This window comes from Hirundo rustica, chromosome 16 (assembly GCF_015227805.2).
Source record: "Hirundo rustica isolate bHirRus1 chromosome 16, bHirRus1.pri.v3, whole genome shotgun sequence".
NCBI lineage: Eukaryota > Metazoa > Chordata > Aves > Passeriformes > Hirundinidae > Hirundo > Hirundo rustica.
Genome location: NC_053465.1, coordinates 4,919,238 through 4,929,782, shown reverse-complemented (window position 1 = coordinate 4,929,782; position 10,545 = coordinate 4,919,238). Strand labels below are relative to the sequence as shown.

At 49.2% G+C, this 10,545-nt stretch overlaps 1 protein-coding gene across 1 annotated transcript in view; it reads left to right on the top strand.

Moving 5' to 3' along the window:
* Positions 1 to 9,581: 9,581 nt before the first annotated feature.
* The window catches only part of LAMA5 (laminin subunit alpha 5), an 84,610-nt gene continuing 83,646 nt past the window's right edge, over positions 9,582 to 10,545 (top strand). The window contains exon 1 of the mRNA XM_040079701.1: positions 9,582 to 9,866. Within this exon, the coding sequence (XP_039935635.1) occupies positions 9,582 to 9,866 (285 nt within the window). The remainder of the gene's footprint in view (positions 9,867 to 10,545) is intronic.

Sequence of the window (10,545 nt, the reverse complement as noted above, 5' to 3'; positions counted from 1 at the left end):
CATGTTGTGAAGCCACAGCCTCGGTGCCTCCTGCGTGGGGAGCAGGTCCCCTCCACTCCCTGCGGCCCCAAACACCAGCCACAAACAGCAGAAGGGACTCTGACGCTTCCCCTCCCAAAGCCAGCGAGCGCCTGTAATAATAAGGATTTGATAAACACCCCAGAGCACTTACTCTGCATTTTCAGGGAGCTGCAGGCCAGGGAACAGCCAGAGAGACATTAAAGAGCAGAAGGGAATAGAGTGCAATTAACTTTAAACCCCCATCAAGCTCCTGCTGCTGTGTGTGGCAGGCTCCCTTTGGAACGCAGCTGGGTTTAGCGCGAGTTCTAATCTCGGTGTCAAGTCAAGGCTTGTCCAGAGAAAGTGTGCGTGCCTTTGTTAGCATGCAAATCACACATCCTCCTTATTACACTGTCTCTGCATCCCTCCCTCTAGAGCTGTTTAGTAGAAGCAGGCAAGAACTAATTAAATTGCTTTATTCATCCCTCATCCTTGAAGTGCAGCGCCCAGGGCAGGAATGCCAACGGGCACACGCCCATACCCTCTCTGCTTCCACAGGCAGCGTGGCAGGCCTGACCTTCACCTCATTAGGCAAGGAATAAATCCCCTGCCACGGAGATGAGGATGTCAGGCACTACATGCATAAATCACCCAAGGAGTTTCCAAATGGCTTTCATCTTGGGAGCCCTTCAGAGTTCAGAGCTATGGATCAATCCAGAGTGGGTATCTCTCAGCAGTAATTCCGCATCTGAAGTTCTTTAATGATGTGGCTCCTTTAAATAAGATTCTAAAAGCCCAAGCCAACTGAAATGGTAGCACACAATCAAGTTAATTACTTTAATTACTACAAAATTATCAGACGGTGTATTTGTAATTTTAATCTCCTAATCCGCAAAGTACCTTTTTCCCTTTAGTGCTCCTGAAGAAAGTAAAATAGCTTTTGGTTTCTTTGCCAGCTTTTCAAGGATCTTTGAAAACTGAGAGGAAACCTCCCACAAATAGCCTGGCTGTGATTATGAGGTTTCTTTTTTCGTTATTTAAAATACCATCCTTTATATGAATGCATTTAGAGGCAGTAATAGGATCTATCCCAGCAAACCAGGCATTTGAGTCTGAGATTCCTTGGGTTACTTGGACTGTACAAAGGTAATGGACAACATAAACCTTCTCTAAAGTGCTGAGGAAATTGGAGCTTATGGCAAGGGAAAACCAGCAGCCAAAGAAGGAGCCCAGGGCTACTCTCTGTTTTGTTTTCAGCTGCCTTATTTGAAGTGTTATGGCTGGAAAACCGCACTCAGAGTTTTGCACTGAAGGACCCCAAAGTGCTTCCCCCTGCTATGAAGAAGGGTTCCTGGCCTCCAGAGCTGCAGCCATTCTGCACTTCAGCTCATCTTCTGGGATGATCCAAGATTCTCCAGCATGGCAAGGCAGTTTTTAGAGAAACATCCCGCTGCAACCTCTTGAACTCCCAGCCTGGAGAATCGCTCAGGCTGCCCTCAGATGAGAGCTGGTCATGACTTTTCCACTCACCAGCCCTTGGAGCTGAGTTTAGGGCTCATTGTGTCTCTGATCTGTGTAAACCCTGACACACCATCAGTTCTTGTGCTTGCTGTTTGGTCTCTGGGAAGTGGAGAGGCTGGGCAGAATATGTGGGATATTCACTGAAGTTTATTGGACCTATGGCATCCAAGCAGGGCTTAGCTGTTAAATCCATTTTTTACAAGCTTTAAAATATACCTGCATTGGATGGTTGAGCACCTTACAGCTTTTATTCTTATCATAGCCCTGCAACTGCTACTCCTTTTCATTTTGAGTTGATGTAAAGAGGGAAAGAAAAAGTTAAGTGGCGTGTCCAAGGTCATGCAGGGAAGCAGTAGTGAAGGGATTTGAGCTTCATACATCATTTACGTTCTTGGCTGTGGCACCATCTCTCTCTGTGATGTCTGAAACAGGTTCATAGCTCTTCTATTTTCCTATTTGCTACCTCTTCCTACTGGAGAGAATTATTTTTAAGCACAAAACAGCTGGCTGTTCCTATTAAGCTACTGTAGGAATAATCTGCGTGGAAAAAAAACCTCAGATGCTTTCCCAAATAGGAAGTAATTTAGATTTCAGATTAATGGCTGTGACAATGGAAATATATCAGATCTTTTCCTGATATGGAGCCCAAAGCAAGGGTTGTTCTTATCGATGGTGGACACAGGTGTGAAATCTGTCTCGTGCTGCACACAGGGAGCAAACACTAAAGAGAGGCACAAATATCTCTGTTCTGGAGAGCTCCCAGCCTGCGGTGTGCACTCAGTGTGTGAGCCAGCTGGTGCTGCTGAATGATGACAACTCTTGCTCTTGCAAGCCTTCCTCTCCTGCAGGCACTCTGCCTCAGGGAAAAGAATCGTTTTCCCAGAAATGAGAGCAAGGAGAGAAGTAGGGAGGATCAGGGCACCCACTGAGTTGTTCTGTCTGGCACCTACAAATCCTCAATCCTAGCTGTGAATGGGACGTGAGGGGAGAGGCTGGATCAGAGGTGGATTTTGTGGCTGAGATCTGTGCATGGAGCGTTTCTTACTTTGCATTGCACAAAGGCCCTCAGCACTCCCCACGTGTTCCACTCTCTGATAAGGTTAACAGGATAAAGAAAATGCTACCAAATGCATTCTAACAGATGACTGCAATTTGCACTCAGCTGTTAAGCTGCTGGCTTTTCTGTCTTAGAAACTGCAGAATGGGAAAGCCTAGCCTGTGTTATTGAGAGGGGTGAGATGAAAGTGAGGAGCTGCACGGTGAAGATCCACAAATTTCTGTTGCACTTGGTCAAACTACAAATAATCAGATTAAGCCATAACTGTATAAATGGGGCTTGAGTGTGTTTGCTCTGCTGACTTGGTCATGCATTCAGGAGGTTCAGACTGGTGTAACTACAGCCCAGGAGGTATTAGTCACGCTGGGAGGACTTCAGTGAATATAAGAGGGCTTCATCTGGGCAGTTACCAAGGCAACCCTTGCTAATATTTCATTACAATGCTTTTGCCCTCTGCAAGTCCCACAGATTAGGACTGGGAATCTCAGAAAGAAGAGCTGATTGTCAATATTGTGCTTGGATTGAATGTATCCCAGATGGGGGAAAAAAAAAAAAAAAGAAAAGGTAAAGCATTTCGCATAGGCAGAGCCGACAATGAGCAGCTGGAGCTAAACTCCGTCTGTCATCCAGCACTGCCTTGTGCCCTGAGGAGAGTCTTGGGTAGCAACTAATCTCCCTCTTTCCAGCTCTGAAATAATTGGGAAATGCAGGTATGAACTCATCCTCATCCGTGTCGAGGTGCAGAGCAGCAGAGCTGGGCCAGGTTCCATTCGGAGTACACACACCAGTACTGGCACCAGTACAGGCTGGTGCCCCCAAACTGGGGGACGGTGCCCCCCTCACTCCCAGGGCTGTGGCTGTCGCTGGTGTGTTTGCTGGCTCTGTGCACCTTCCTCTAACTGCGCTCCTTGTCACTGACACCAGAGCTGTTGCTGATTCCCTTGGGAGCCACAGCCACAGTGTGTTGGACTGGGCATCCTCTCCCTCTGGGAAAACACGTGTGAAAATAAAAGGGCATCTGCTGGTGTGGGATACTGCTCGAGATGTTCTTTCCTCTGGGCCAGCTGCTGGGGCCTGTTGCTTGTTCCTTATTTTCATTAGCTGTGTATGGTTTCTCATAAATGAGGATTTATTAGGAAAACGGCAATACAACTGTCCAGTATGGCAGAGATTAGAAGCGCTACTGGGTTTTTATCTGCTACCAGTAATTCCCACCTAGGTTTTGAAAAACTGGATACGTTGTGTGGAAATGATGGTGGTGGAAGCCAACAAGGGATGTCATGACCCCGTGCCTGAAGAGTATTTATGTGCACATAGCCACGGGGCACAGAGACAGCCCCGGGTGAAGTCATCTGTGGGAGGATGAACTTCCCGGCATTCAAAGAAGTTGCAATGACATAGTAGGAAAAGTCCTGTTCTCTGAGTCAGCCTTGAGTCAGTTTCCCACTGGCAGCGCTGGATGCATCCCACCTTTCAGACAAGGAGCAAAAGCATGTTGTGTGTGTGTGTATGTGTGTGTCTCCAGGTTGCTCTGCCACACTCGAGCAGGTGTGTAACCCCTGCTCTGCCCTGGTTCTCACCCCGGGCACATTCACTCATCCCTCTGCTTCCTCCGTGGATTCGACTCGACACGGGCTCTTGGTCCTCCTGCAGTGCTAAACAACTAGCAGAGCTCACCCCAGGAGTAGCTGCACTTTTCTGGTGGGTGAACTGATCTCTGTTGACATGTCAGCTCGTTAAATCTGCAGGGCCCTTCTGGCTGAAGGCAGGGCTGTGTGGCACACATCTAAAGCATGATTTAGTTATTAACATAAAAGCAGCTGTGTTCCTGTTTGAGCTGTGCAAAGAAAAACACGTAGCTAATGATGACCGAGCCCGAAGCGTGCCTAGGAGACAGCGCTTACGTACGTTTTCCATGTGCCCCAGAATAATACAGAGTTTAGGCTTTAAAAGAAAGTATTTGGGTCCTTGCCAGGTAGACAGACAGTATGAATGAAACACCTGTTCTGGCTTTGGGAGGGTTTTGGAACCAGTTGATTACAGGGAAGGTACAGGCTGACCTTAAAGTGAATTGAATTCTCTGGTGTAGAGTAACATGTCCTGCTACATTATGAATCTTCTTGATCTCTTTGTGAAAATGTCCACAGCAGACAAAATACAGATGTCCTCTCCTTTTGGTTTTAACTAAAAGGTCCTGCTTGGACATGGCAAATTGACCAGCTCTGTCTCAGAACAGTCTTTTTCAATTTTGAGTAAATGTTAAAGGAGGAACAGTATAAAGGAAACAAAGATAAAACACATTAAAGTAATTCTACTGACAGAGGAGAAACAACTGTTCATTCCAGATGTGTCCTAATCCGGTTCTTGCCAACGCTCCTTGGTACTTGGCAGTTTTAGGGGGTTGCATTTTCACATGGTGTAATTCAATTCTAAAAAAGATAAAAAGAGTTATGTCTTTCCTAGAGTTGCTTCCTATTGAATCGCCTTATCAGTCTGGTTTGGTTTGTCTAGCCTTAACTATTTCTGTTAATATGACAAAACCAGCACCAGGAATACTCTCATAGAAGCAGACTACAGCAGATGGCAGTGTGATGGGTTTGGTCATCCCCTCTGGCCTTTGGCTTTATATGCTCATAACAACCAGTCTGAGAAACCAAGGCAGATCCTGGTCAAATTCCTCATGCCCTCAACAAAACCCTCCAGTCCTTCCCCACTGTAGATTCAAGCTGTGCCCCAGCTCCCCCGATGCAGAAGGGTTTAAAAAGCTGTAATTGAGCTGTCAGTTTGAAGAACAAACAGAGGAAATGTCCTCTGGGTCTCTGCTTGGGGGCTGTTTGCAGAACTGTCTGTATGTGCCTGTGTGGGGGTCTGTGTGAACAGGAGGGGAGCTCCTTCCTGAGCCTCTGTGAGCACAGCAAACCCAGGGCAAACCTCACATGGGACCTGCCGATGCCGTTTGTGGCTTTGTTTCACAAACAGGTTTGTTTCCTCAGGTAGAGCCTGTGGAGGCTGTAAAATTATAAAGCTGGAGATGTGCTTGAAGGATATTGATTGCACTCCTGGCTTGTGTTAGTCCAACTCCAGCCCATGCAGAATCAGTCCTTAGCTGCTGGTAGCTGCTCCTGACACACTTGTGTCAAGACACAACACGCTCATAAACGGTGAGCTTGGCGTGAAGTTCTTGGGTCAGCGGAGAGCACAGCGCAGGAAACATGTTCCTTCACACAGCCTGCAGCAGGGTAGCGGGAAAGCGATTAAATCTTCCCCAAGATAACACGTTCCTGACCCTACACCATACAAGAACCATGTGCTCACTTATTTCTCTTGGCTCAGGCCCTGCTCTCAGTGATGGCTCTGCCTGTGGTGGTGCCTTGGTAGGAAATGCTGCAAGTGAAGGAAAGGGGTCTTTCTCCATTGGCCATATGTTGCTTTTCCTGGAGCAAGGAGAACTCTTTACATTTCTCTGTGTAATAGACAAGATAAAGCCAGAGAATTTATTCACAGGAAGCAGAATGTGTCTGTGTCACTGCTGAGTTACTCGCTTCTGGCCGTGGGATGGTTCCCTGTGCTCCTGCTGTAGGTTAAAAGGGTCTGTACAGACAGCAAAACTCTCACTTGTAACCTGCAGAATCTTTGTTCAGATTTAGGAACTAGATTCCCTCATTGACATTAGTTGTTTAGAGCCCATATGTTGAATTTGTTCTCAGATTTCTTTTAAGCACTTCCTCTCCCTCCATGCCCCCAAACCCCCTCTGTCACTCTCCAGCTTGCTTGAAGAAAGAGCTTGTGGTTTCTGGTGGCGGCTTTGGACAAGTTCCTCATGGTCCTTCAGTTTCTAGGGAGGCAAAAGCAAAACCTTCAGTGGAACTCGGATGCCTTTAGCGGATGCAGACAGATAACACCACAGCTGAGGTCGTGTTACTACATGTAGGCTCAGAGAAGATTGGAGTAGGAATGCTACAGGCTGGATTCTTTTTTTCCAGTTCTTTCTGTATCGAGTGGTAGTGGATTGGATTTAAAATGAGAAGTCTCTTCTACTTCAACACCTCTCATTTGAGAGCATGTCACTGTGACCGGCTTTGTGAAGCAAAGCCAAGAAGCACCACTGCCAGGCTCAAGAAACTAGTAAAATTCAAAGAGGGATCAGAGCTGTAAAAGAATGGCAAATGTCCAGGGATGTTGAAATTTATGCTTAGAAAAACCTCTTAAATGGAAGAAAAGCTCCACTACTCAAGCTAAGTTCTAGCTGTTATAAATCAGGCAACGTCTTTTCTGGGAGCAGAGCATTCCTTGCCCACCCATGGGGGTTTTCACTGGAAATGTTTGCTGCTGGTGACTCTCAGATGAGATGTTAGACCAGATGGGACCCGTGTCCAGTTCAAATTAGTAAATATGAGGGTTTTTTCCTGAGTGTGGCTGAAAAGAGATGGCATCAGGGAAGGAGTTTAAGTTGTTAACCTCAACTTTTTGGTTAACCTCTAAATTGAATGTTTAGCAATGTTAGAAACCCTCTGTCTTTTTCTTCCTGTGTTGGAAAAAGACCCTCAGAATGCTCTGTCTTTAATCTTTTTCCATTGCTTCTTGGAAAACTTCAGATCCCCTCACTTACAGTAGCCTAAGTATGATTTCAGTCTTCAAACTCTCTTTGGAAGAAGCTCTGCAGTTGCCTGGAGGCCAGTTCAGACTGCAGAAGGGTGATTTTTTTCTGCATGGTGCTCTTGAGTGTGTGCCACACACATTAAAAAAAAAAAAAAAAAACCCAAACTGTGATTTCACTTTCCTTAATTGCATTTTGGAATGGAGATTAATTATATTACCACTAGAGGGATTACAGATATTAGACTGGCCCAAATGTTTTGCCCTGGAACTCTTGTGGGGGTGGGAGAAAGTTATTTCTCCTCTAATCTGTGCCCTGCTTTCCTTGTTAACTCTTTTTATGTATTTACAGGTGCCGTGGGGTGTAAGTAGCTAATTAAATACGGCATTTGATAAAGCTGAAGGAAGTTTTAATTCCTGTCCTGGGGAGTATTGGTCTCCCCCGCATAAACATGTTAGTTAACGATTACTGCAGAGCACAAGTATTTTCAAAGGTGGCTGTTCCCAGAGGAACCTACCCATTTTCAAGCACGGTTTAAAGGGCAAAGACTGTCGGTTCTCTCGATAAGAATTTGTTTTTAAAGGTTCTGTTCAGCTTTTAAAGGATACATTCATCCGCGGGGAGATAAGATCTCGCATTAAGCGGGGAAACAAGGGGGAAAGGTCTCCGAGGAGACGGGCAAGCAGGAAGGGGTTAAAAGCCGTCTGAAAGCGCTTTGGGAAGTCTTTCTGACTGAATGGGTTTGGCGGCCGTGCTTCAGTGCTTCCTCGCCATGTGGAACCGGGCACCTCTCCGCGCCCTGCGCTCGCAAGCCCTGATGTCATGGTGATGCGATCGCCGGGAAACAGCTGGCACGGGATGCTGCCCATGGCAGGGCACTCCTGCTCCCTCCACCTCCCGAGGCTGGCACCCACCAGCATCCCCGAGCAGCACCCGCCCGGAGGGCTGCGAGCGCCCCGCTGCCTGCAGAACCCTGTGGAAAGCTTACAATACCTCGATATAGACACTTACGTACATTCACAGTGTGCATATTACATATTACATATTCATTATGTATTCATTATGTATTAATATTACATATTAAATACGCAGTATTACATATTACATACAATATTACATATTGCAGTGTACATATTACGTGTTACAGATACAGCAAGAGGGATCTCTCCAAAGCCCCCAAAAGTGCTGAAATCAACGTAATTGCAGAGCCTGGCTGGCGCACGCCGTGTGGAAATTCAGTGCGTGGAGCGGTACATTTGAGCCACACGCATCACAATGTTTATTTGGGTTTCCTTTTGGGTTTTTGTTTGTTTTCTTTTTAAAGCTTTTCACTCTTTTAAAGCTTTTCACACATACAGTAACTTTTCCAAGAGGACTGGTACCTCCTAGGCTGTCCACCGAAAATAAGAAACAAAGAGGGTGATGTGATGCACAGAGCAAATGCCCAGCGGCAGCCTGTGAAGACCTGGACACGCTGAAGAGCTTGTTTTGCTTCCTGTGGGGTTCAAATACCGCAACAATCCAACTGTTTGGAGTCCAGACCTGGTCTCTTGGCATGTCCTGGTTTAAAGATGCAGTCTTGTCCAGTTCAGGCACAACATTTCACGGGTATTGTTACTTCATTATTGGATTTTGAGAGTCTCTGTTCGCAAGAAAATCAAAGCAGTGGTTTGATGAGTTAATTTATGCGTTGCTCTATATTTATGTTCAGGTTTTTATCTGTAAAATGCCTTCCTCCCCCCGGCAGCATATAAAGACCTGATAGTGCATTGTGTCCCCGCAAGTCACACCGCAGAGAGATTGTCCATGGACAGGGAAGGGATGGGAGAAAGTTGGGTTATCGCTGAGCTGCTTCCTTCCCCCTCGGCTGAGAAGGTAAAGTCATTTCCCCAAAGCCATCCTTTCCGGGGAAAGTGGAACTAAAATGTTCACTGCCCAAATTAAACGAGAACCCACAGCACACCTCGAGGAGAGCGAGCCGGCTTCGGTCAAGCCTCCCCCTGTTTTGTTAATCAGTAATAAGAGTTTTTCCTGTAGATAACCCGATCCATCGGTTAATGGAGTTTAACGCACTAAAACACCCGCGAGCCGCCGCGGGCAGCGCGGCCCCGCAGACACAATGGGCACATTGTTCCCGGGGGGATCCCGTCCGCGTTTATTTGGGAGGGGGCGGCATCGCTTCACCCCGCACTCGGCCTCCCCTCGCTCCGGCGGGGCCGGGGGGTTCCCGGGGCCGCAAAGGGTTAATCGGGGCGGCGGGGCTGCCGCGGCCCCTCCCCGCCGCCGGGGCTGAAGTAGCGCGGCGGCGGCGGAGAGGGGCAGAGCCGAGCGGAGCCGGGGGGAGCGGGGCAGAGCCCAGCCCAGCCCAGCCGGTGCCGCAGCGCTGCCCGGCCCCGCCGAGCGAAGATGGCGAGGGCGGCGGAGCGGGGCGGTGCGCGGCTCCTGCTGCTGCCGCTGCTGCTGGCGCTGCCCGCCGCCGCCGCCCGGCCGCCCGCCTCCTTCCCCAGCGATGTGAACGGGCACAGCCTCCACCCGCCCTACTTCAACCTGGCCGAGGGCACCCGCATCTCCGCCACCGCCACCTGCGGCGAGGAGGCGGCGGGCGCCGGCAGCCGGCGAGCCGTGGAGGATCTGTACTGCAAGCTGGTGGGGGGCCCGGTGGCCGGGGGGGACCCCAACCAGACCATCCAGGTACGGCCGGGGACGGAGCCCGAGCAGGCGCGGGCGGCCGGCGGAGCCTCGCCGGGGGCGCGCTGCGCTCCGAGCCCCCCCCTTGGTGCGCCCCCGGTTCTCGGTGCGGCGGTGCGGGCAGGGCCCCGCTCCGCTCCGCGAGGTTTCGCACGCATCCCCGGCTGCCCCGGGCGGGGCGGTGCTGGGGGGCTCGGGAGGGGTGGTCCCCCGGCATCCCCCTGCCCAGGCACGCACGTGTTCGCTCGCTCTCCCAGCCTTGCCGGGGGTCGAGTGAAACGCGGCTCCGCTGCGTTCTCGGGGCGTTCTTTTTAGACTCGTGTGTTGTTTTGTGTTTATAAAATCGCGGGCAAGCCAGCACCCAAATTCCGTTTGGTAGTCAGGGAATCGTTGTGGTAGATGCGATTCCCTTGATGCGTCCTGAACTGGTAATATTTACCTCGATGTGTTTTAACTCCGCCGTTCCCCGTGCGTTCGGTGGGGCATCGGGATGAGCGGAGGGGAAAGTTACGAGGGAGGATTTTTACAAGCGAATGTCAGGTGACTTCTCTCAGGGGTCCCATTTTAAGCTGCCCAGAGGGAGCTTGCAGCCAGGAATGCAGACGGTACAAGCCGCAGTGTAGTTTAACAGCTATGGCTCCCTTGGAGGAAAGGAAGAACAGTTGTAAAACGGGCTTGTAAA